We start from the raw sequence: 26,862 nt of genomic DNA, 5'->3' as shown, positions 1-26,862 counted from the left end.
CGGCCCCTCGCTGCCGGGGGGAGGCGGCGCGGGGCTCAGGGCTCTGCCCGGGCGGTGAGGCCCCGGTCGGGGGGCGCGGGCGGGCGCGGGGTGCCCGAGCTGCCGGGGCGGCCGCCGCTCTGTGCCGCCCGGTGCGGCCGCGGCCCGTCCGCCTGCGAGGAGGAGGAGAAAAGCGGGGCTGGAAGGCGCCGGGGGGAGCTGCCCCTGGGGCCTACTTGTGCCTGCTGCTGGAAATGGGGGTGGGGAGGAGGCCGTGATCGCTGCCCGCGCCCTGCGCGCGGTGCTGGAAGGGGCGCAGCTGGACAGGGACCGGCCCCGCGTGGGATCGGGCACGGGCTGGGGGAAGGGCTCTCCCTGCCGGGGCACGGCTCGCCCCGCCGAAGGGAAAGGAGTGCCCCCCACACGTGTGCGTGGGGCTCGAGGGACGCAAAGGTGGTGATGGGAAACTTTTCCCTTTTCAAAAACGTGGTTTTTCAGAAAGAAACCTAAATTGTACTTGGTAGTAGTCAATAATTTCAATTGTAAAAACTTTCCCTCCTTTTATTTTTTATAGCTGGTGCTGTCTTTGCTTTCTGCTTTCCAGAAAATAGCATTGTCTCTGTGTCCTGCAGCCATCAAGATTTTAAGACGACTGGTTTTTAGTCTTTGGTAACATGGCAAAAGATGTAAGTATATTTGTAGCACATAAAATGTGGGAGCATAGAATGTTTTTATTAACAAAAGCAAATGGGGTCATGCTTTATGATAGCTGCCATTAATGAATATGTGGAACTTTATCTATACTGTGCATCAAGCTTAGGCTGTTTTCCTGTAGACAGTGTAAACCAGCTTCAGATCTGCTGCCATTTTTCAGAGTGATTAATCTTGAGAATTCTCTGTGCTAATAACAGCACTGGGGCCGTTGTTGTTATGTGCGTTCGTATTGAACACTATGACAGCTTGGGTTTGGACTGGATTGAAAAAAACCCAGCAAGTGTTGTTCAGATGGTGGGGCTGTTGTTGACTACTGTTGTCAACTAACATTGCCTTTCTTGAGTTCAAGAAGGCATCAGACATTTGAGGGAAGATGGTTCCTTCTGCATATGCATTCATTGTTTATCTCTGTCTACCAAAAGATGCTCGTTAGTGTCTGTAAAAACAGACTTTGGGAACTTCCACCATGGATTTCCATTAACTGCTCTCGTTAAGGTTTGCAGCATTGATTCTGTGACCTGCCTCATGGAGCAGGTTTGCTCTTCCCCTCTTCTAGTACTTCTTTTAAAAAATTCAATTTATTCTTCCTTTAAGATGTCAGTCATTGTTCATACCTAATATAATTGGGCATTCATGTTTTCTTATTTAAAATGAGACAAAATACTAGTCTATATTCAAATTAGAATATATCTCCCCTTCAGAAAAGCCCCAAACCCTCAAAAAACAAGTGTGCAAGCTGAAGAAAAGTGTTGCAACTCACTGGTTAAACAGCAGGTTGCAACCTAATGTGGAATGTTTAAACTTTCAGCTTTCAAATAGCGGGAATTACCATGAAAAAGTGATTGGTTTAAAAAATTAATCTTGTATGTAATTTTTTAGTAGTTCAACTGAAAAACATCTAAATGTGTGGAGAAGCAACCAGACATACGTAGTCACTCCAAGCTTGCCTGGAAGAGATAAGGGTGGCCAAGTACATTACAGATAGCAGAGTTCAGGGAATGATAGGCCATATAAGCGGGAAGAAAACGAAAGTGGAGTGCTAGGCTAGATGAAATTGAAACAGTTCAAAGTAATTGAGATACCAAAGTACATTTGTTTGATACTAGCTTTTGGGAGAGAGATCAACTAAGTGAAGAGTTGCTAGGACCTGGAAATGCAGATGAATGTCCTGCCAGCTCTAAGTGAGAATAAGACATTCAAGAAAAAACCTTACTTTTGAAAGATCTAGGTTATTCTAGGAAAGAAAGTAGATAAGAAAGAAAGGAAGGAATAAACTACCTCATAGTAAACTTAAGAAATGGGAGAAGGTGCTCAAGATACAATAAGAAAGTGCTTTCAGTATCTTTATTGAACAAGTAATAAACTGAATTTGGAAAAATGAAAATCTGGGTCAGGTTTTAGGTAAAATTTTAAGTGTACTTGAGCACTGGAACTGGGTAGCTGGAAAGGCATGAAATCTTAACTGAATATTGTCTAACCTGTTCTTAAAAACATCTACATATGCTTCAAACCTGCCTCAGGGAAGAAATATGAACTACTTACCTTTTTGTACCCACCATTACATGACACCTAAAATGTGTAGTGAGTGTTGGGAAATTTTAAATTTCTAGGTCTGAATATGGGCCCTATGAATTGTGGTTTAATGCTATAACACAGAAATGTTAATTGGTATAACACTTTTTTTTTTAATTTTCAGAAGGGAAGATATTTATTTCCATGCATTTGTTCAAAGTCCAAGTTGTTTTTCAAGCAGAATAATGGAATTAAGCATGATACAGACAGTATCACTAAATTTCTGGGCACTGAGTCTCTGAAAACCTGTGTTGCTGTAAATTTAAACATGCTGATGTGAAAATATTGCTGTGATTAATGACTTGTGGTTCTGCCATGTCACCCATCAAGTGCTCTAACTGTCTGTGAGATGTCGTGGTGAAGAAGATGGCAAAGCTGATGATTGCTCCTGCCCCTTCCTTCCCTTTTTCTCAGCAGAGCTGAGATGGCTAAACTGTAGCAAGGGCTGTGCTGGTACAGTGCTAAGTCTGTGCTTCAGGTGGTGTTTCCATGGGCAGGCGTGTTCAGTGTGCTCCCGCTGCAGGAGTGATGTGCACCCCTGGTGTCCTGTGCTGCTGGGGCCAGTGTGCCATGGTGACAGTGGAGCAGGGAGCCCTGCAGAAGGGGAAGGTTTGGAGACAGTGGACCACAGCAGAACACACTCCTACTTTATGCTTCTTCCTGCCTGCTGCAGGAGAGCACTTTTCCTTCTATTGCTCCCTTCCAGTTCTTCTGATGCCTCTTTATAAAACCTATAATTTCATAACACCTGCTGGAAAATTAAATACTTGTAAGAGTTTACAGTCTGAAAATTTACTGGATAAGTGAACAAATGGGAGAGTGTGATGGAGAGTAGTAGCAAATCCACTGAAATGTTTTTATAAAGTATTAAAGAATTGCTAAAGTGGTGATCAGGTAAGCAAATTAATGTTTATGAACTATGTGGTCCAGGACTAAATTCTGTGAAGTATCACTTTAAAGTGTATCTCTCTAATGCTTTTCAGAGTGTACAATCAAGAGAAAATAAGTAGCAAAGCACTGATTTTATTTTTCTTTCATTTATATTTTGGGGTTTTATGCAAAATACTTTGATTTCCTCAGCAGTAGTCAGGAAGCTGTGAGGTGGGGGTGGAAAAGATATAATCATACCTAGCACCTTAATTGAACTTGCAGATGGAGTTTAAGTGCATAATCACAATGTTATAGCTGGATAGTGTGAAAAATAATAATGCAAAAAGAGATACTGCCTTGTGAAGGTTAAAGTATCTGTGGGTATATCAATTCTTGTTTTGGGTAGAGGATCTGAAGTGGAGTAAAGATAAAGGGCAGAAAAAAGAAGCACTCATTTTCTAGTGTGATCTGGTAATAGCGGGAAGCACAGCATTTTTGAGTTTATGAGCACCATGTGAAGCTGGGAAACAATTCTAACAGAATCAGGCAGACATGGTATATCACATTCAGTTCAGGACATCTTAGTTCCTAGAAAGACTTTACTGTTTGTGCAGTTTAAAGAAACAATGAAAAAATACACATGGACAGGAGAACAGCAATTGCCGTAACTCAAGGACTTGCGTACCTTGAGAGTGGGATCATTGCATTGCTTTTCAGAGTTGGGATGACAAGTTGAGTTCAGTAGTTTTGGTACAGTTTTACACTGACATTTGCACTGTGTGGGAAATTTCTTGGTCATTGCATGTGGGCAGTCTCCAGAAACTTCATCTTAGCCAGAATTACTCTTTCTGGTTAGTCACTGTCACTGAGTTTGCCTCATCTCTTCTGAACTCTTCCACTACTTACAAATGTGGCACCTTCCAGGAAGGAGCTGAAGAAGCCAAATGTACAGCCAAGGTCCTCAGTCTACTTGTTCTGCTTACTGGATTCATGGGAGTAATAGTGCCAAGGAAAAGCTGTTCCCTGTGTGCAGTGCTCACCCATCCACCCTTGGCGTGCCTAAAACTAGGCAGGATGCAGCGTTGAATGAAGTAGAAGGAATTACTGTTGCAAGAAAGCAAATTTGATAGATTGGGTTTTTTTCCAGCTTCCAGTGAAAGACAGGGCAGTGCCTGCTGGCCACTTTTATATTCAGTTGTATTTTGAGAATTATCTGTAAATTAAGACGATAAATACTTCTTTTAGTAGCACTGGTTAATGTACCTTCTGCCATTAAATTACCAGTGTCTGTAGCATGGCTGAAGATCCAGCTTGTGGTGACCGTGTTTCTCCCCTCAGTTACTTCTGTCACTGGCTGAACTGTTGAGGCCTCTCAAGGAGCCATAAGGAAAGAGAAGCTTGTGGATCTTTTCTCCAAGACTCAGTGTTACATAGGAAAGAAGCAGGGGCAGTGGAGTTTTATTTTCTCCTGAATTTCTGTACTCTTAATACAACCACTTGCAGGAACTAGATCTGTTACGGAGGATAGTCTAATGCATGGTGTTACAGTGAATATTGAAGAGAAGGGGCTAGACAAAAGGAATGAGTGTGGTTCCTTCTGATCTCCAAAATTACACTTACCAGAATAGATGAATCATGTAAATGAAATATTCTTACCTAGTCCTGCTGTTTGTGATTGCTTGTGTTGTTCACTATTAGTGGATGGACTGCTTCAAGCCATTTAAAAAATTAATTGTGCACAGAGAGCTTGAAGTTGAAAAAAAGATAAAAAAACCTTTTAAACCAACACACCACTGTTAGCCTTCAGAATTTCTCACAGGTTAAAATACCTTTCTTGAGAGTTGTTCTTGAGTTACTGTTTCATAGGTGACTGAGAGTGGTGTTGGCTTTGGAACTGCTTGTTCTAAAATTAGATTTTTAAATTTATTTTTAAAAATTGCGTTCTACTGTCATCTTTTGCTTGAATTATTTTAAAAGAGATTTTTCTCTTGATCCCTAGTTTGCATAAAAATTATTGTATCTCTTTAGTTTTTTATGGTACTTCCATGAATCTTACTGAGTAACAGATATGGCACATATATCCAGTTTTGCAAAGGAAACTCCATGAATATGTGAAAGTATGAGGACACACCGTAAGAAGTTCATCACCTGATCTAACATGACTATTTAAGAGATGTACAGATGTGGGAATTAACACTGGTGGTTTATTTTAGTTGGGTATTCAGAATACATTCAGGTGTGTAGCTTAATTTAGTGGAATTATTTTGCGGTATTAATAATTTTTTTTATTTTGCACAAAGAATATTTTAAAAACTCACAGCAAACTGATTTCTTCACACAGTTTTACTGGATAGATTAACAGGGCTGCTGTTTTTGTGGAAACTCAAAATCTGTGCTTTTGTATTAATTCTTTGCCGAACACCACAAAAGTGGTACTTTTTAATAACTTCTATGTTATATTTCTACATCAGTCTTGAGTGAGTCTAGAAAAATTGATATTGGGATGAATTCAAAACAAGAACCCAATGGAAGTGGGAAAACAACTTTGTTTTGGACCTTTTTTACATGATGCACTTTCAATCCCTAGGAAGTATGAGAGGTCTTCAAAACATTTTTCAGACTTTTTTTAAAATACCAGCATACATTTCTCCTTTTATGTGTATTTTTGGGTTATGTACTGGAAATTTCATTGAGGCGGACTAGAGAAGTTAAGTCTTTGAGGAATCTCGAGTGGTCATGCACCTTCTTTGGTATCATTTTAGTTCAGTAGCTTGATCTACTTCTGTTTGCCTTTAGTGAGTTCTAACATGTCCAGAAGTTTGCAAAGTAGTGATCAAATAATATTACAAAATTAGGTCATCTAAAAAGGCATCTCTGTTTGGGATTCTGAATATTGCTAATTTTTTTTATTTTGCTTTTTCAAAGAAGGCAAAAGGAAAGTGATCTTTAAACTCTCTTTTATACATTCCAGGCACACAGACAGAACTGTTTCTTTCTTATGCTGGTTTGTGTTATAAAATCAGGAAATAGCAAATCAGAAGTTATCTGTCACTTTGCCAATTTATTTGTCTTAATGAGGCATTTTCTTGTAGCCCGTGTTACACTTTATTTATTGTATGTGCCAGTTAATCATAGTGGCTTTATATAGGTATGTTGCTGTATTTTACTGAATAACTACACTGTGATGGCAACAGGCTCAACAAAAATGCAAATTTTAGAAGTTACACTGGGGATCAATTGTTTTAATATTTGTGTTTGATTGCGTGGGTATCTATTAATGGAGATTTATTATTTGCTAATTAGGAGTGGGAAGAAGAATGGATCAATCTTTGCTAAAAGTTGTCTGTATTGAAACGGTTCTCAGGTAGCAGACAAATTGATTTTAAAGATGGATGGTGGTCCATATTCCCCAAAAATGCTTCTAGCTACTTGTCTTGTGTTACATTACCTTTGCTAAGTGTTCCAGTATTGCATTATTGGTTACACAGAATTGGTTGAAAGTTACACTGTGGACCACTCCAGCCTTGAAATACACTGAAAAGGAGGTTGGTGAGGCAAATGGTTTGGAAAGGTCCAGTGTAATGTTATTGATTCCAGCTGTGGTTCAGATGCTGGTGAACAAGCTGCTCTAAAGGCTTGGTTTGGCTGGAAAAACAACAATCTCTTATGGTCAAACCTAGAATGGTTGCAGGACATAGTTGTGGAAGTGGCTACTGCTGATACCTCCACATATGAGTATTTAGTCCAGGAGGATACTAATGATGATTTTATTTCTGATTAATTTATGTGATCAAAGTGGAAAACCAGTGCTTTGATGTCATATTCACCACTAGGAGTCTCATATTCAATTCTGCTTCGTTCTTACAACTTCACTGTCAGTTTTGGGGATGTCAGCTTCAAATTTTGCAAGGGTTGTATCACTTGGGCAATTGAATTACTGTAAGAAGCAACATCATGAAGTGACTTTTGACTCTTAAGGTGTTTTTGATCTGTTGGCTGCTTAGACAGGACCACCATTTGACTTGTCTTCTAAATGAGTTCTTAAATTAATTTTTGTTGTATTCTGGATATGTTGCTCTTGTCAGAATGAACAGCCAAGAAGCTAATGGTCTTGCCATATTCTCCAATAGAGGAGACCTTGAGGGTCACTTTGTTTATTACTCAGTGTCCAGCTTACCTGCAGTATCAGCAGAACCTGTATCAGACAAAGATCAACAATGCTTGACTGAGCTTCTCACCTGTATTTAGCTTTTTGCCTTCACTATTCTATGGTATCCAGACCTTTATTTTAGTGCTTTGACTATGCCTTGTTAGTTAAGATGCTAAAAATTCAAATGTGCTCTTTGGAAAGCTCATTTCTATGGTGTAGCTCATTGCTGAGAGGTTGGCAGATTAATGTTGACGATACTGCCGTGAACTGAGGATATGATATGGTTATCTCTGTTACAGAAAAAGGCTACTGAAACAGAGTAAAACAACACATCTGAGAATTTTGTACAATCAGACTCCTGTAGCCCAACTTCAAAAGTTTTTATGTTATTTGTACAGTAAAGAATGGATCTCATCGGCTTCATTTTCAAAATGAAATCCAAATGTTTTAAATTTAACAACTTTTTTCTACTTTTCTACAATATTCCTCTACTTAATATCTTGATTGCCTTTTAATTTTTTTGCAAAAAATGAAATGGATGTCTCATAAAATTAATCTTTTGCAGTTGCATAATAATTCACTCCCAGAGCATGTTTGCTCTGGTCCCTGCATGAGATGAGAAACCAATGGGGAAAGTAGTTCATTATCATCTTGTTATAAATGGCATTTGCATATGGATAGGGGTGAAAGAATAATGAAGATTGTTTAAGCAGTCTTAAAATGAGGTTGTTTATTTCTGATTTTAACTTTATTCCAGTTTCACTTTGTAACTTTGCTTATTTTCTGTTGCTTCCTGATATTGAAGTAGGGCAAACAAAAAAAGGAACCCTGCATTGTCAATAAAGTGGCCCACAGTAAAATTGCATGGTGTGGAACATTTAGGCATGTTGCCTTTAGAATGACTGGGGATCATCATGGATCCAGTTAGGTGCAGTTTTGCAGAAGATGGGTGGGTGGTTGCTGGTAGGCTTTGCAAATGCCTGTAGACAGCAGAGGCATCATCCTGGTCATGAAACTGTGGAATTGTTATGGTTGGAAAAGACCAAAGGTCAAGAAGTCCAGCTATCAAACCAACAGCACCAACTGCCTCTGACAAGCTCTGGGTGGAAATGCTTTTCTTTCCCAATTCCTCCATTTTCTGATTCTGTCTTGCTACTGCTTTCCTAATTTATTTTGAACTTCTCTGTCTGAGTCCCAGTTTATTTCCCCTTTCAGTTGTAGTTCAGGCTGTATTCATTTTCCCACTTCCCATGTTCTTCCCTTCTTCTTGCAGGATTTGATCTCATTGTTCCATAAAGCTCTCTTAGGTTCTCCTCAGTTGTATTGCCTGTACTTTTTCAGTGACTCACTCTTTCTCTGCCTCAGCGCCTAATTCTGCCATCTTCCATCCGATTTTCTAGCTCGTTTTTTGTGTCTTTCCCAACCAGTCCCAAAATTGTCTCTCTTTCAAACTGTCCCATTCTGACTCCCATTCTTTCACTATTATTGTACTTTTGGCACCTGTATCTCTTTTCAAACCCAGTCCTGTGCCTTCATGCTCTGTGGGCTTAATCTGCTGTTACTAACTGAAAATTTCTGTTCTGGGAAACAACCTTGTAGCAGGGACCTCTCTTTCCATGTATCTCTATCCTTTTTGCTCTTCTTTCAGAACTTTTTCAGGTAGTGTTCTTAAAATGGGCTCATTACTTAGAAGCAGGGTAGAGGAGGTATTTCTGTGGCACAAAAGCACCCTTCTCTTCCCCGTGCTTATTTGAAGTAGTGTGGGGCAATGTGCCTTTTGGGTTAAATCTGATATACATAGCACATGTACTCACTCAGTCTTGGTTTTTGTCAGATAAACTTCTTGCTTTTATAGGTTGTTTTTTAGTCCAAATTCACCTTGCATATTTTCCTGTTTAATTTGGAGGTTTAGTGAATAATTTGATGCCAGTTTTTATTAACAAATTGAATTACAAGACCTGAAAACTGTGGAAGAAATTGTATTTTTGTTGTAAGGTTGTTGATTTTCTAGTGCATAACTTCAGAGACTGCAAATTACTATTGCTAGTAATTGCTTGTTAGTAAGATTGTTATTGTTAGTGCTTGTTAGTAAAATACTAAATTATTCTCTCATAATCTCTAGGGATTCTTTAATAATTGAAATTCTCTGAATCTTCAGAAAATTTTGATTAACTTCGGTTAATCAACAAAAAGATACTTCCTAGTTTACTGATTTTCAGGCTGAGGGCACTTGTAGTGCTTTTCAGTTTTCACTTGTAAACAAAACAGAAATAGACTTCCCAGTCCTTAGGACTGCCAATGATCTCATAGCAGGCCAAAGCTAACTTTAGTTGATTTTTTTTATATGTTTAGCCCTTCAGTTAATTTCTTTTCCTAATGAGCTCTGAACAATGAGCTGAAACGAAACCTTGGTGATGGTTGGGATCTCCACTCCACCACAGCTTCTGCAGTTCAAATTGTCAGATCTACTGATTTGTCCAGTGGGCTTTATCCTCCTTTCTGGTGATTGTAGGAGGATATTAAGTTACTACAGTTTAGATGCTGTATTGGATGTCAAAAACTATTTTTTAAAATCATTGTTGGCTTTGTTGTGGTGTGTGAAAGATGAAGGCTGTATCCGTATCTGTTGCCTGTTTAGGATTTCAGGGGTTTCTTTTTGTTGCCGTAGAGAAGTAGACATAGCCAACTTGTCTTTGAAGAGGAAAACTTTCCTGAATCGTGAAGTTGCACACACTAAATAAGCTTTCAAAATCAGATATTAAGAGCATTATTATTTCAAACAGCTCAAGGATCACATCAAAGGATGTAACACATCTTGAGATGGCGAATCATGAGAGGATAAGAAGAAACTGTGGGATACAAAAAAATTACAAATGAAGATAGTAAAAATCCAAATACCTTGTTACAAGTAGCTTGATAAGGCATAAAAACTAAGTGTATTTTTTCATCAGGAAATATAATTTCCTTGATGTCTGAACCCTTCCTGACAGAAAGCTACCTTTCCATTTGGGAAAAGCTAATACTTTTTCCTGGGTGTTTTTTTTTGTTTCATTTTTTTTGTTTGTTTGTTTATTTTTGTTTTGTTGTAGTAGTTGTTTTGGTTTTTTGGGGGGTTTTGGTGTTGTTTTGAGTTTTTCTTTTTTTTGGTTTATTGTCAATCTGTGATTATAATATCTGGAATGGGCGCTATAGTCGTGTTTTCCTTGATTTTCTTTCTTTTGGGCACTATGCTACACAGGTCCCAGAGGAGTAATCCTGGTACTTCCTCCAAAATAACCTGGCTTGAAAAATAGCGAGAATGTCCTCAAAATGCACACTGAGAGATGTTTTGTCTAATGTTTCCACTTCAGAACAAAGACACCAGAATTCTGTATGGGATGGAAGTTTTGCTTCTCAGTTTTCTTTGACCAAAACTTGCCCCTTCAACCATGAATGAGTTTTGCTAACCTTACAATTAAAAGTGTATGCAGAAGTGTGAAGAGCATACTGGGACTGGAATAACAGAATTTTCACTAGAAATGAATTTTCACTATGAATGATAGCAGCTAGTAGGGGCAAGGGGTGCTGTTTTGCTGTGGGATTCAAGTATTCTTTCCCAATAGCTTTCTTGGAGTCTTTGTGGGCATATGCTTACAAATGAGTTGAATGTTTATGTACCATTTTAACTGCTGGAGGTGGACCTTTAGTAAGACACTGATAGAAAGGTGGTGGAACTGTAACTTCTATATTGGTCATTAGTATTGTGGTCTCTGAGGGGATTCTTCTTATTCAGAGATTCTCTGAATTTTCCCAAATTGTTTTCTTTTATTGAGTAAGTGTGGTGTTTTTTCCCAAATGTTTTCTAGTTTTTCAGTGACTTCCGTAATTTCAGTCACACAAAAGCGTAGTATAGGGTATATATCATTAACCTGAGTCTTTGTAATGCTGGATTAAATTATGGCTTTTGGAGTTGCATATTGTATTGGGTTGTATTTTCTCACTGTATGTTTTAATTATGCAGAAAAAGCCTTGGAGCTTATGAGATTATTTGATACTATGATGTTGGTTTGTTTACGTAAAATGAATAGAAAATATTCTACTGGAGACATTCTAATTTGAAAAAATAGAAAATGGAAGGGACCAATAAGTAGTTGATTACTGGATTGCCAAATTTTCCATAATGATTTACATTAATACTTAATTAATACTTAAATTTGCTGAATGACACATCTTAAATATTTGGTTTTGGGATACTGTGATATCCCAACTGCACTTGGTGCAGGTTTGTTTTTGCATATTAAACCAATGAATGGATTTAATAATTCAAAATTATTAAATTCATGTGCTTGAAAGCAAGTCGTTACAGATTAAAACAGCCATTTTCTTGGTGGTTTTCTGATCAAAACCACAATATATTAAATGCTTTCCCAGTCTCATTTATAATCTTTATTTATTCTCATGGAAAAAGAATTTGCAGGTGTCCTGAGTACAAACCTTTTTCTCCTGTGGAATACAAAGTATTAAATACTGCATTGAAAGAAATGATGACAGTGAGACTGCCCTTCTGCCTGGTTTAACGCTTCTGTTGTGAAATTTAGGTAGAATGGGAGTATAAGGTAACACTTGGCCAAAAATTCTCCTTCATATTTTCCCATGGGGTTTCAGTGTTCTGGAATGTCATGCTCATATTGGTGAGTATGCCTTTTTCTCTGGAAGTGTCTGATGTAGTTAAGTGTGATAAAGCGTGAGGCTTTTAAAGAGTTCTGGTGCCTGGGAATAGGGTGGTAAAACCATCCTTTGTTCGAGTGGGTCTTAGAAATCCCTGCCGTGGGCAAGAAGGATGACAGGCAGTGTTCTGAAGCAACTGGAAAGTTGTTGCAGCCTCACTAAAATTATGCTATTGTGTTACTTTTTAGGAGGGGGGGAATGGAGGACAGAACTGCTGCAGGCTCTTCTATCCATCACTTCTACTGTCTGCTCACTTATGTTTTCTCTGTGTAACTAGGTCCTCATTGCTTGCATGCTATTGCAGGCCACTGCTCTTTATGCCTTTTTTAGCAAAATTTGTCTTCTGTGGAGTTCCAGCCTGTCTCCTATGCCTCCATCATCTTCTCTTCCCATTCACTGTGGAGAGAAAGTTTCCTGTAAAGTTCCCTGTCTTGGGTAAGAAAGCCTTGGTCTGATACACCTGGATAGTAATGGCTCCACAGCATCATCTAGTGGCTTCCTTGTTTTCCTAAACTTCTGACAGATCTCAAGTGAGGCTCTTCAGGTATATTTCTAAGGGAGAGGCTTTGCTGCTAAATGACAGCAAAGCACTTGATCCTTGCTCAGGGTTGTCAGTAGTCTGCACGTACCCACTATGTGCAGAATGCAGCTCGGGACTTTGTGCCTCTGGAACATTGTATGCTACACTGTGGTTAAGTACAGGTATTGACTTGCTTGTAGTTGTATCTAAATGGAAACAGTGTGTCCTATCTTCATGTGCAAAGAAATTATTGCATCCAGTTCTCTATTCAAAAATTATTAGCATTTTGAAAAGTAATCACTACTGTGAGGTTTCTCAAAGGACAGTGATGATTTTGTAAACCTTATGTCACCCTATAGCTTTTTTCACTTAAGAGGTTTGTATTCTGATCTTTAAAAAATAATAATTGAAAAGCTCAAGGTATTTCTTATTGATTGTATTTTTCATTATTAAAATGGCCCAGGCAGTCTCCACCACCTGTACTGTTTTTGCTGTAATGTCTTTTTACCTTATGTATTAGGTGAGTAGTATCTACAGAGAGAAAGTTGTAGTTGCAGGTGTCAGTGGTTTTGATTAGAAGGGTGTTTAGCAGTCTGTTAACATGCGTACACATTGTAAGAGCTTAGGACACAAATAGCAAAGTAAGTGTGAACTGATTTTCTGCTTACTCTTAAAGAATATGGTGTTTTTAAAATCAAGACCTTAAAATTTGACAAGTACTATACCCCAAGCAATACATAGTGGCAGATTTGTGACAAAATGAGAGTGGTAGCAGTAAAGGCTACTGGTAAGATACCTTTCATCTTTACCAATAAAAAGCTATCTGTGTTTGTAAATTTAATAAAAGTTGCTTTCTTTGACAGGCTGGACTAATTGAAGCCAACGGAGAGCTTAAGGTGTTTATAGACCAAAACCTAAGTCCTGGAAAAGGTAAGAACACAATTCTTAGACTCTGCATTTCTTGGTTTTTAGTTGTTATGCATTTTACTGGCTTTAAACTGCTTTCTTAGCATAGTTTTTTGTGAAGTTTTTCTTCAGTTATATGATCAGTAAGCAAACTGTAGATTTGCTGTGGTTTATAATTGTCTTAAAACTACAGGTGCAGTTCAGTGGTGGTTTGTCCCATATGTGATCTCCTTAGCGTAGCTTGTGTTTCAGTATAAAGACCAGGATGTTCTGAGACATCTTTGGGGCACTGTGTTTTAGCAAATGGAAAAAAAAGTGCAGGAGGGTAGAAGTTTAAAATGGGTTATGACAGTTTTTATGATAGTGCAACCACTCTGCTGCAAGATTATCTCAAAATATATTGTGAACAGAACTGTTTTGGACTTGCAGATAATGCCTGTGCATATATGATAATGTAATGTCATTAAGCAATTTAATAAAGCACAAGATACAAATTTGAACTTGAATTTGATACGTGAGCTAAAAAACTGAGAGTACCTAAACATCTGGGGATTAGGAGCTGCACTTTCCCACTTAGCATAGCTGGGGGAAAAAACAAGCGACACTGAGTTCACAGTTCTGGACAGCTGTGTCATGTAACCTCTTCTGTAAACTGATTATTTGAAGACTACATTTCATGTGTTCTTACCAGAGGGCTGTTTCCATAGCAAGACTGTAGAACTCTTCTCTAATTCCAGTAAAATACATTCTTGTCAGTTTATGCATTCTGCTGTTTATTAGGTTAATAGTTTTCTCCAGTGTGTTTACCTACTCTTTATAAAGAACAACTGAGTATCTTAACTAGTCTTTACTAGTTTGACAGACCAACTTGCCACTGTTTCCTAGATTGCTCATCAGATGTGCTCTTTGTCCTCTGTGTTTTCCTTATTATATCCTTTGAGCCTGTTTGATTGCTTTCATCAACTTTCTTGAGTACAAGTGATTAAAATAGTACGTGTGACTCCCAAGTGAAGTGTCAGTCATATGTAGAGATCAGTAATTTTTCTATGCAACATCATGTTTGGTTCATAGGCATCTCACAATATATTTTGGCAAAATTTGTAGCTGCTTAAAACAGTTTGTTTTATTCTTGTGTGTAATAGATGGTGTCCTTTGATAGGCTGTATGAAGTAAGCTGAAATTTAGATTAGGACAGTCATCTGCAAACTGTCTGCAAACCTTACTGTTGACTAATCTACTGACTTTAAGCATTGCTGGAATGCTTCAGTACTCCCAGATTAACCTGTAGTCCAGTTCAAGTGAACTCCTTTAGTATTACTGCTCTAGTATTTTATATATAATTTCAGGAAACCCATTTAACTTCTGTCACCACCACTAGGTACAGCAAGTATTTTATTGGCATCTCACTGGACTCTGTCTTGCACATTTCCTTGTCTAAAATATGCATTGCTTTACAAAAGGGGGCTATCCCACTAATCTGTCTTGTTCTGCATTTGGTGGAGGGGCACTCAGGGTTCAGTAAAGACCGGTATTAACTGGTGGAGGTGTATTTCTGTAAACAGAGTTACACCCCCCTGAGCTAAAGAAGCGTGCAAGTAGGTACCTGATCCTTAACAGCTGTACCATATGTCCCAACCCTGTGAGCAGTAAAAGTGTTTTTTTCTCAGGGCAGATACTTTAGGAGAGTACATTTTACACCCACATCTAGGCGTCTAGACCCTGTTACAGTCAGTGGCGACCCAGTCAAAACAGTGCAGTCTGAACAGCAAGAACTGGAAATATGACTATTCCATTATTACATAGCTCTTTAAGTAGAACTGGTCAGATTAGAGGGCATTTTTATTGCTTATAGAATTTTGTAAAGAAATTTAATTAATAAATAAATAAATTAAATAGTTTATTCTAGCCCTGCACTTTGTCCATGTTGAGAGTCAAGCTCTACTCTCAATGTATAACACAGCAAACTGAACTATCCTCAGTCAATTTCTGCAGCTCAGTGTTTTGAGGGGAGTTCTGTGAAGTTAATAGACAGTAGCTAGTTCTTAATATTGAGAAGAAAAAACTATTTCTTTTGGCTTCATCACTTCATGGATTTTGTCTCTAGCTTGTCTGTGTTCTATGTGCAGGCTCTGTAGTCTTAATCAGAGCTTAAACTTGCAAATATTTGTCACTAAAGTACTCAAATATGTATCAGAATTTGTTTATCAAAGTAGTATGCTTTTCCTTTGCCACTTTTTATAATTTTTAGGGAGTTTTGTGCAGTCTTTAAATGTTGACGTTGGCAACTACACACAAAAGTGCTACACTCTCTCTAAAAGTAGTTGTCTGCGTTGCATGCCATTAGATCAACAAAGTGCTATCTTTTAAAATCTGTGCAAAATTTTTCTTAATTACATGGTGGAGAGGACAGTCGTGGAGTAAGCTTTCCATAGGTTAGCAGAAGCATATCTGGTGTATTTTTTAGGGTGAGTTGAAGGTGGTTAGGGAAAAAATCTTTAAAAGGTGGTTTTTGTTTGTTTGCTTGGTTTTTTGTTTTGTTTTGGTTTTTTTCTTCATCTTCCCCTTTGGATTTGTGTTTCTTAAAAAGAAGGAGTCTTTTTTGAAAATTTCAAATCAATCTCAAGAAGAGATTGAGAGTACATTGCATGATTGATATTAGCTATGGGATCAAATCTCCCTACTGTGTCAAATGAGTGGTTTGTTTAGCCCAATCTGCTCCCCTTGACAACAGCAATTGGGCAGGCTCTTGAGGGAGAATGCAGAAACCTGGCTACTTTTTAAAGTTCATCCTTCTTATGCTCCTACAGCACTCAAAGTTATTGGATTAGTAATACCTGAGAGTGCATTCCATCATAGTTTTGGGAGAGTCCAGCTCTGGGACTGAGAGTGAAAATCCAACAAGAGATCCATTACGTGCTTCAGTTTCTTTTGTTGCTAGCCAGATGTGAAAGGAGGGAGGAGTTCAGCTGTCAGAGGAAGAAAGGTTTTAGGGGGATGGTAGAGGACAAAAAATGACTTGTGTGCTGGGTCATAAGGACATGCTTGCAAGAAAGAGAAAGGGTTGAAGAGAAAGAGCAGACTATTGTTACTGAAATGATTCTATACCATCATGGTCAGCAGTCTATAAGGTGTGTGACTAAGTGGTAGGTATATGACTCAGCTGTGAAAGATAAACAAAATTGACTTTTCTGGCCAAAACAGGTTATGATGCGAAAATTCTCACAGCCTGAACAGCTTTGTTGCAATGCTTTCAGAATAGGCTGTGAATGAGCTTCTGTAAGTTTTTAATCTGCACTGGCAGAAATATGTTAACTGGGTAAGTTGTCTTCAGACTTGAGTTTTGTTGGTAGGGTTATGTTGCTGTTGTTTCTTAGATGAATAATGAAGAGGGGACATCACCATCTTGCTGAACAGTTATGCTGAACAACCCCTTGCTCAAAAAGTCCTAAAGATTTGGAATTAGAGAGAGGGGGTATGCTAGAAAATAATCTCTGTATGCAAGTGTTATCCATACAGTCATTCCCTGACCATTCATTAATCTCTGCTGACAGAAACAGGTTATCAGTATATACAACCCTTTTGCTTCAGCAAATGGCGACGTGCTTCCAGTAGCTCATTTTGGAGCAACTGGTCTCAACCATGAACTCCAGATTAGGATTTTTGTTTTAAAGCAGAGACTAACCTTATTTGTTTTAAGAGGAGAAAACAGTATGTAAAAAAAAAACCCAAACAAAAACACAACAAGCCCCACAAACCCAAACAACAACCCCCACAAAGGTTTTGTTTATAATGAGTAATGCTGCAATTTTGAATAAATTAGTCATGCACATAAAATACCTTTCTAGAAAATGCTCTAAAAATGTATTTCTTCAAAACCATCTCTAGTGTGTAATAAAGAGGTATCAACTTATTTGTGATAGAAATTAGATGTCAGCTTGAGTTTCATCCAGTGTTTGTGCAATCTCCAGAAAAGATTGCCTTTAAATTTGCCCATGTTTTCTGATTCCCCTGTGTATATCCATTACTGGAGTGTAACACTCCATATAGCCCTGAAAAAAACAGTATGACTGTGGAAGGTTTATTTTACTTGGTAACCAGGAAGGTGGTTTCCAACTGACTAATTCATTTTGAGAGTTAGCAAATACATATGGTTTGGAAGGATAGAAAGAATTTTTAATAGGGGCTGAACTAGTAAAACTTCCTCATGACTTTGTGTTTTCTATTGGTATTTGGCAATGAATTTTAGAAACTGAGAAATTTTGCTGTTTCTGGAGGTTATATTTTGAAGAAGGCTGTCACATTCTGGTCCTTGCCATATTCAATGAGTGTTGATATTTAAGTATTAAATAGAATGCTGTTCTATTCTAATCCTGCCCCTTACTTGTGGAGAAATTTGGATGAAGGTAATTATTTGCTTCAGATGGGTGCAAGGAAAAGGTAACCAGTGGTGTTAATATTGTATTGAAATTAAAGCTCTTAGTTTAAGAATTACTCAGAAAGAAAAGTTGTATCTTCTCTTGTGCCAGTAGGTGGCATTATTGGTATGTAAGTTGATATGTACAAGAAAATACTTGTTAGGTATGTCTCTAGCTCCTTTCACCACTTACACTTTAAAAAAAGTTTTCACATTTTGGTGGCTAATTATATTTACGTTTCAGATTTGAAAAAAATCCAAAAGTCAAACATGTAACGTTTTAAGATGTGTTTAGACTGGTATTTCAACACTGCCTAACTATAGATTGATTTGATTGATTTGTTCTTTTTATTTATATGACAAGAAACTTGCGGTGTAATGTTATTGTTACTTTTATGTGAAAATTCATACTCCCTGATTTTTAGCAATGACTGGAATTGTTCTTCTGGAATAGAACTAGAAATCAATTTCAGAACCCATGAATTATGCTTTGACAAACAGATACATGCTTGAAATTACAGTAATTTCACAACCATAAGGCGCACCGGACTATAAGGCGCACCCCCCGGGAGTCGGTAAATTTTGCAACTTTGCAGATCAGATAAGGCGCACCGGACTATAAGGCGCACTTTTTTTTTTTTTTTTTTTTTTTTTTTTTTTTTTTTTTTAGCGAGGCTCCGCCCCCAGCTCCCCCCGCGCGGTTGCTGGCCAAGGCCCTGCCCCAACCCGGCAGCCATTGGCTCCCGGGCCTGCCTGTATCCGCCATTCCGTGCGGCGTCCCCGGGGCCGGAAAATGCCCGCCGCCGCTCCGTGTGGCGTCCCCGGGGCCGGAGAAAGCCCTCCGCCGCTCCGTGCGGCGTCCCCAGGGCCCCGCTGCTCCAGAGTTCCCTGGTGCTCCGGGTGCCCCCATGTCGGCGGGCTTGCCCCGCGCCGCCACTGCCCTGCCTCCCATCCCTCGCTCGGCTCGGCGCACTGCGGCCCCGTCGGCCCCTATTGGGCTGTGGCCCCGCTGCCTCCAGCACCGCAGCCCCGCTGGCTGCGCCTGCCCCTATCAGCTGTGGCGCCGCTGCCCCCAGCACTGTGGTCCCGTCGGCCCCTATCGGGCTGTGGCCCCGCTGCCGCCAGCACCGCAGCCCCGCTGGCTGCGCCTGCCCCTATCAGCTGTGGCGCCGCTGCCCCCAGCACTGTGGTCCCGTCGGCCCCTATCGGCCTGTGGCCCCGCTGCCGCCAGCACCGCAGCCCCGCTGGCTGCGCCTGCCCCTATCAGCTGTGGCGCCGCTGCCCCCAGCACTGTGGTCCCGTCGGCCCCTATTGGGCTGTGGCCCCGCTGCCGCCAGCACCGCAGCCCCGCTGGCTGCGCCTGCCCCTATCAGCTGTGGCGCCGCTGCCCCCAGCACTGTGGTCCCGTCGGCCCCTATCGGCCTGTGGCCCCGCTGCCGCCAGCACCGCAGCCCCGCTGGCTGCGCCTGCCCCTATCAGCTGTGGCGCCGCTGCCCCCAGCACTGTGGTCCCGTCGGCCCCTATCGGGCTGTGGCGCCGCTGCCGCCGGCACCGCAGCCCCGCTGGCTGCGCCTGCCCCTATCAGCTGTGGCGCCGCTGCCCCCAGCACTGTGGTCCCGTCGGCCCCTATCAGCTGTGGCGCCGCTGCCGCCAGCACCGCAGCCCCGCTGGCTGCGCCTGCCCCTATCAGCTGTGGCGCCGCTGCCCCCAGCACTGTGGTCCCGTCGACTGAGGCCGCTGCGCACAACAAAGTTACAAAGTAGTAACACCTCCCTGCCCGCGCTGCTCCCGGTACCTGGGGCACCCAGGGCCGCCCCCTGCCTTCCAGTCCGCACTGCTCCCCGTGCCCGGGGCTGCCCGGGGCCACGCCCCGCCTTCCAGTCCACGCTGCTCCCTGTGCCTGGGGCTGCCCGGGGCCACGCCCCGCCTTCCAGTCCACGCTGCTCCCTGTGCCCGGAGCCGCCGGGGGCCGTCCCCCGCCTTCCAGCCTGCACTGCTCCCCGTGCCCGGGGCTGCCCGGGGCCACGCCCCGCCTTCCAGTCCACGCTGCTCCCTGTGCCCGGAGCCGCCGGGGCCACGCCCCGCCTTCCAGCCCACGCTGCTCCCTGTGCCTGGGGCTGCCCGGGGCCACGCCCCGCCTTCCAGTCCACGCTGCTCCCTGTGCCCGGAGCCGCCGGGGGCCGTCCCCCGCCTTCCAGCCCGCACTGCTCCCTGTGCCCGGGGCTGCCCGGGGCCACGCCCCGCCTTCCAGTCCACGCTGCTCCCTGTGCCCGGAGCCGCCGGGGCCACGCCCCGCCTTCCAGCCCGCACTGCTCCCCGTGCCCGGGGCTGCCCGGGGCCACGCCCCGCCTTCCAGCCGCGCTGCTCCCCATGCCTGGGGCTGCCCGGGGCCGCCCTCTGCCTTCCAGCCCGCGCTGCTCCCTGTGCCTGGGACTGCCCGCGGCTGCCCCACCATGGCTACTCTGCGCTCCCGCGGCGCCGCCCCCCCTCGCGGCTCTCACTTCCGGGGTGGAAAATTTTGCAACTTTGTAGATCAGATAAGGCGCACCGGACTATAAGGCGCACTTCCGGGTTTAGGGAAAAATTTTAGTCATAAGGGTGCGCCTTATAGTCGTGAAATTACTGTAGTTATAAAATGTGTATGTATTACTGCAGCTGAGGTAAATCCAATTATTATTGTCTAAAGTCAAGCTAAGGAAATAAAACTATTTCTGGAAGTAGAAACGGAGTTTTTGGAAGTGTAAAAGTAGACCCCAGTTTGTTTCAACACAGACTTGGAAAAACTGGTTTGTAATAGCTGAACTAGTCTCTAACGATTGGAAGAGTCACATAGAAGTCTGAGTTGATGTAAGCAGTTAGTGAGTACTACACACTGGAAGAGATGGATGTCTGTATAAAAGCTCAGAATTGCTCTATTAAGTATGTTTGTTGTCTTAACACGATGGTGTGGCTTGTTCAGTAAGTAGAGGTGCTTTTACTTGACTTGGCACACGATTGGAGACAATCATCTGTGAAATCCTCAAAAAGAATTCAGTGTTTTCTGAAAATTAGTATATAGCTAACTAATAAAATAACATATCTGTGATGTTCATGACAGAGATGTTGACAACTGCAGCATCATAGGAATGACATGAGGAATCAGCTCCCAGGATATAATCATCACCTCTATTGTATGACAGAACTTTGTTAGAGACTACAGTAATTTCACAACCATAAGGCGCACCAGATTATAAGGCGCACCTCTGGGAGCTGGCAAATTTTGCAACTTTGTACATTATATAAGGCACACCGGAACTATAAGGTGCACTTTTTTTGTGCAGCGAGGATCTGCACGCAACAAAGTAATGAAATAGTAACGGAATCGCGCAATAGCAGGGTTTGCTGGCAGGCGCTCAATTTGCAAACATTTTTCACAGATTGGTGTAGCCTTTAAATGCAATCCCAGGCGCCCTCCCCCTGCCGCGGGCCCTGGTATCCCTCCCGCCCCCGGTGCCGGCTGGCGAGGCGCAGTTCAGGGCGGCCGCGGCTCGCGGCTGTTCGGGGCCGCCCGCCGTCTGGGGCAGCTCAGGGCTGCCTGTGGTCCGGGTTGAGTCAGGGTGGCTGCGGCTTGCGGCTTCTGTGGCCACCTGGTTCCTCCTTCCTTGCCCCGCTCGCGCCATGCCGGCGGCTACTCCCTGCCTCCTCTGCGCCGGGCCGGCAGCAGCAGCTGTTTCCTGCCTCCTTCCCTGCGCCGCTCACACCGGGCTGGCGGCGGCGGCTGCTCCCTCCCTCCTTCCCTGCGCCGCTCGTGCCGGCCCGGCAGCGGTGGCGGCTGTTCCCTGCCTCCTTCTCTGTGCCACCTGCGCCGTGCTGGCAGCAGCTCCCTCCTTCCCCGTGCAGCAGCCAGCACTGGCTCCCTCCCTCCCCGTGTGGCTCCTGCCCACCACGCCCACCTGCTCCCCTCGCGACTCGGCACTCCCATGGCACCACCCCCCCATTGCAGCTCCCACTTCCAGGTTGGCAAATTTCGCAACTTTGTCCATTATATAAGGCGCACCGGACTATAAGGCGCGCTTCGGGTTCGGGCCGAAATTTTAGTCAAAAGGGTGCGCCTTATAGTCGTGAAATTACTGTACATTACAAGGAACTGAATTGCTTGTCTTTGACTGCTCTCTTTTCTACAAGTAAAGAAAACATAAATGCAGATTACTTCAGGAAATGGTAGAGTATCTAGAATGAATGGGATTTCTGCTCCTGAGGCAAGGAGTATCTCAGCCCATCCTCTCTAACCTGAACACCAAATTCAAAGTCATTACTGTTTCAAGAACTAGAGTAGTCAGCTTTTCGGGAGATCTGCTTTACTGTCTGTAGAGGGCACTCATTTCTTTGATACTGTGTCTTTTTTCTGTGCTATCTTAAGTTATTTTAAATGTTGTTAATTAACTCTATCGCCTGTCCTTTAAAATTCTGCAAGAGATTCTTTGTTTTTGTTAAAACTCTTTGGTTTGTTTTTCTATGCAAGCAAAGGTCTAGTTAACCAGTAACCAGAGAGAGCACTTGCTTGTTTGTAGACAGATAAATAGCAGGTTTTGTTAGTGCTGCTTCTTTTGATCTGCAATTTTTTTATGCCATTACTCCTTGATTCCACCTGCATCATTTTCTTGTGTTTGAAGGTATTCTGGAACATCATACTGATGAAGTTCTACTTCCCTTTAGGTTTATTGATTGCTTATAAGTTACTAAAAGTAGTTTTCCAAACATTTGGGACTCTGAGAATGTAAGTAGTAGCAGTAGTAGTAGTTACATCCTTCTGTTGTTTTTTCTGCTCTACATGGCATTTTCCTGTGGTTCTCAAAGTCTTTAAGGAGAAAAAAAAGATGTGTCAGTACTAGCAGTATTAATAATTTGTTTTGAAAAGGAAGAAGAGCTGATGCCAACAAAACCATTTGCAAACTTGTGGTTTTAATTTTACATGCTGTTATGTACACCGTATGTTGTCTGCAAAATACAGGATTGCTGTATGCAGTGATTGCTGAGTAATAGTAATTAAGAAATTAGTAGTAAGATTTGTTTGAGAAACTGAGCTGTCAATCACTTATAAATCTAGATTGATAAAATTACTTCTGCTTGTACTTAACAAACAAACCCCGCCATGTACTATGAGCCTTTGAAAATGCAGGTAAGTGTGAGGAAAAGGTTTGCATGTGAGGGAAATGAGAAAATGGAATGCACTTGGATAGAGACATTGAAAATATCCTCTTAAAAAAATCTTTTTTCTGTATAAGTGAGCAGTTACATTCTTTTGTATTAGCTTTTGTAAGTTGACTTTGACTTTGCTTTGAACAGTAATGCTTGTGTTACTATTCTTTCACTTAATTTGTTTCCTTGCCAGTCAGTTCGTGCTGTATGGAAAGATGAACCTTGTAGTTTCTGTTTAAAGCCAGGTTGGTTCAGTTGCATGAATTAACTCTGGCACAGCACTACAGGAAATGTTAGTGTAATTACAAAATTTAAAGAAACATAGTGTGTGCTCTTCCCTTCGCATGGATGTTTTAGTTGCAAGATAGCTATTTCTGTTCAGAAAATAGAGCTATTAATAACAGGATGTTGGAGGCCATCTAATAAACCTTACCTTCAAACCAGGGTCAGCTTTGTCACAAAGAGCCTTCAGTTCTTGAATTTTGCTGTGTATCACCAGGGAACCTCCTATGCAGCCTGTTGTTGTGCGCTGCCTTTGGCATTTTTCCCTGATTGGAAATTGCCATGCAACAACTTGTGACTGTTTCCTCTTTTCCTTTTGTCATGTCCTCTGCCATCTCTGTAACTTCCCTTTCATAGTTGAAGGCAGCAATTTCTGCAAATAACAGCCCTTGTTCCACCTTAACCTTCTCTTCCAGAGGCTGCACGCCCCAAGCTCCCTGAGCTTCTCCTTGTGCAGGATATACTCTGGTTCCCAAGGCACACTGGTGTCTTCCTGCTGCACTCTCTCCTGTTTGCTAATGCTGCTCTTGCACCACGGGCCCCAAAACTGAACAGAGTCATCCAGGGACAGTGTAAGGAGTGCTGAAAAAAAAGGGAACAATCACTTACTGTTGTATGCTTCCCAATACAGCCCAGGATGTGTTTAAATCTTTGTTAGTGTTGAGGAGCACCTCTGGGTCACACACAACTCATTGTCTGCCCAGGCCCCCTGATGCTTTCCTGAGTATCTGCTTCCTAACCACTGACCCCAACCTCTGCTCTTGTGTCAACTTATGTTGGCACCAAATTTTTGTCTTTGTTGTCTACATAAAATTTTTAAATAACATGATAGCATAAAGAATTACTTTATTTTTAAACATACCAGAATAATTAAGCCTCTTGAGCAAATCTGAAGGCTAGAGCGGGCGTCTCAGGGGAGTTTGTTCTTTATGAAGTTGTCCTACTGAAGTAATATTTGGAAGTTGTAGGAAAAAACTCCTAACTTGAATGAGTGTAGCGCTCATTGTCAGAAAACTGTCTACCTTTGAATTCTTAAAGGAACCAGCAGTAGTCCTTCTGTCCTTGTAACTCAGTATGTATGTAATTGGTTTATACCAGAAGGAAAGAGCCACACAGCCTGCACCAGTTTGTGTAGGGCTCATATAATGGCAGATGAATAGATCAGACTTCTGTGGCAGCTCGGCTGAGTGCGTAACAGAGAAGCAGTACATGTGTGCACAGATGTGATAATGACCTTCAACAGGGCTTTTCTAGAGGGAGGGGGAAAGGGAGGGTCTGCAGTTACTTCTTTTCAAAGTCATGCTTTGAAAAAGTCAACAAACATGTGGATAAGGATTATCTAATCAGAGCGATGTCCTTGGATTTCTTAAAAATAATAATAAAAAATTTGACTATCGAGGTCCTTAATCAGCCCATTAAGCTAAGGTGTGATAGAATTGGATGGTCCTCCCATGAGTTAATAATTGGTGAAGACTGAACTTGGTACAATGAGTATCCGAAGTGAGCTATTAGCACTGAAGAAAGATCTTGAAGTTGTCGCAGGTTATATTAATGAAAATGTGGTATCAGTGTTTGGTAGGGAAGAAGCAAACTGAATTTTGATAATTACTTGGAAAGAAACAGGGAATAAACCAGTAAACAAGCGGTAGAGACATAGTTAACAAACTGCATTCTTCAGTCATGAATACAGTATGGATGCCTGTCATCTGCAAAAGAAAGGGCAGGAGAACTAGTAAGCATGGGCAACAATGGCCATCGGAGGTAAGGGAAGGTTGGTTAAAGCATGGTGCTCATAATGCCAGCGTTGGGGATTTTATCTGTATGGGCCATTCACTCAAGAATTGGAATTGATGATCCTTGTGAGTCCCTTCCAACTCAGAATGTTCTGTGATTCTGAGAGGATGGTCAAATAGATGAAGTGTCTTAACCTTGGAAAGCAGTTACAACTCCTCTTTTATACCAGAAATACTGTCTTCAGATTGCGCTGATTATTTTAAAGCAGTGAGGAGAAGTTTTAAAAAAAAAGACCTCCAGGAAGCTGAGAAGCAGCTACACAAGCACTACTAGCGAGAGTAGTTTATGTTTATTTATTGTATTCCACAGAGAGGAAGAACAAACACAATTCAGGTCATGATAGCGATGAGTGTGCTTGAAGGGACAGGAAGGTATAACAGACTTAGATTACAAACTGGATAGCTGCTGACTTTCTGAAAGTACACTGGAAAATTGGTTAACAACGGAAGAAGGATGTGCTGCTGCATCCGATTTGGGAATAGATTGATCACTGAGAGGAGATTCTTATGTGAAGCTATCACTTTGACGTGGTGTGGTAATAGCAGCTGGGAAATAAAAGCCTTCTGGAAAACAAGGGCTTAAAGAAGATTTGAATTGTCCTCAACCTCCTGTAGACTTCCTGAATGTGTAAAGAGGGATGATAGGCATCAAGGACCTGTTACAGCCCTCCTGATACAACCCTTGTAAAATGCTTATTTATTGCTTCTGTGTTGGACAATGGGGAAAAAAAGAGAGGAATGAAACTTGTACCAAGTCCTTCTGACCCCATTGGCCTCTTTAAAAGTCATCTCAGAGAAACAATTGCTAAACCCGACAACCACTTGACAGTTGATTTGGCAAAAAAAAAGTCTCCAGTATTTTAAGACTGATTTGTTCATTATTTTCTTACTGTAGTCAGTAGCTGCTTTTTTCTTGCTCTCTTTTGTTGTTGGTTGGGGAGTTTCTTGTTTGTTTTGAATTGGTGGGTTTGGGATTCTTTCCTCTAAACAATATTGTGGAACATCAAACTGCTAGTGGATACCTGGGTTGTTATTTTTGTAGTTGATTCATCTTCTACATGGCTGAAGACTTGCTTTACTGCCAGTGCTGATTGTGTATAGGTTATGAACAGGGAGAGAGAGAACAACCTTTCCTGCAGGGTCAGTCTGCTGAGTTGTATGTATTTTTCTGAAATAATGGATTCTTGAGGATGTTTGTTCTTTAATTCCCTACCTTCAGGTGGGAGGGGACACTTAAAGCTGGGAATATTCTCTTGGAAAGGCCCCTTCCAGCCAGATTTTATCTCCTGTAGATCATAATGTCTCGGAAGGCTGCCGTATGCTCTGGCATTGAGCATGTTTGTCAGGTGATACTGAAAAAGATTTCAACAGCCACAAAGGATAAGGGTGGAAGATGAGAGGATTATAATTTTTTTCAAATACTGGTTGCCTCTGTTACTCTGCTTTAAGGGAAAAATTGGAATACAGGGAATGCTACATTTATGTTGAGACTACATGTTTCAGGGCTTCAGTTTCCATTAATATGCATTTGAAGTAGAGTTGAGACTATTTGCTAAAATAATACGCTGTGCTGACCTTAAACTCTCTACTTGCATTTGTTTTAGGGGTTGTTTCTCTATTGGCTGTTCATCCTTCTACAGTAAATACGATTGGAAAACAGCTCCTGCCAAAAACATTTGGACAGTCCAATGTCAACATTGCACAACAAGTGGTAAGGAGACTTTGTGGAGTTTTTTTGGTTTGTTTCTTTGTTTGTAAGATGTGGGGGGGGTTGGGT

The 26,862-nt window shown here is 41.7% G+C and overlaps 1 protein-coding gene across 3 annotated transcripts in view; it reads left to right on the top strand.

Annotated features, from left to right (window-relative positions):
- Positions 1–26,862, top strand: part of TFDP1 (transcription factor Dp-1) — a 42,585-nt gene that overhangs the window by 275 nt on the left and 15,448 nt on the right. For 2 of the 3 annotated variants that reach the window (XM_033052269.1, XM_033052267.1), the window contains exons 2-4: positions 554–665; positions 13,376–13,442; positions 26,690–26,796. In XM_033052269.1, the coding sequence (XP_032908160.1) occupies positions 654–665; positions 13,376–13,442; positions 26,690–26,796 (186 nt within the window). In that variant the 5' untranslated portion in view covers positions 554–653. The remainder of the gene's footprint in view (positions 1–553; positions 666–13,375; positions 13,443–26,689; positions 26,797–26,862) is intronic. The other variant, XM_033052268.1, reaches the window with a different exon arrangement.

This window comes from Catharus ustulatus, chromosome 2 (assembly GCF_009819885.2).
Source record: "Catharus ustulatus isolate bCatUst1 chromosome 2, bCatUst1.pri.v2, whole genome shotgun sequence".
NCBI lineage: Eukaryota > Metazoa > Chordata > Aves > Passeriformes > Turdidae > Catharus > Catharus ustulatus.
This window is presented reverse-complemented; position numbering and strand designations above follow the sequence as displayed.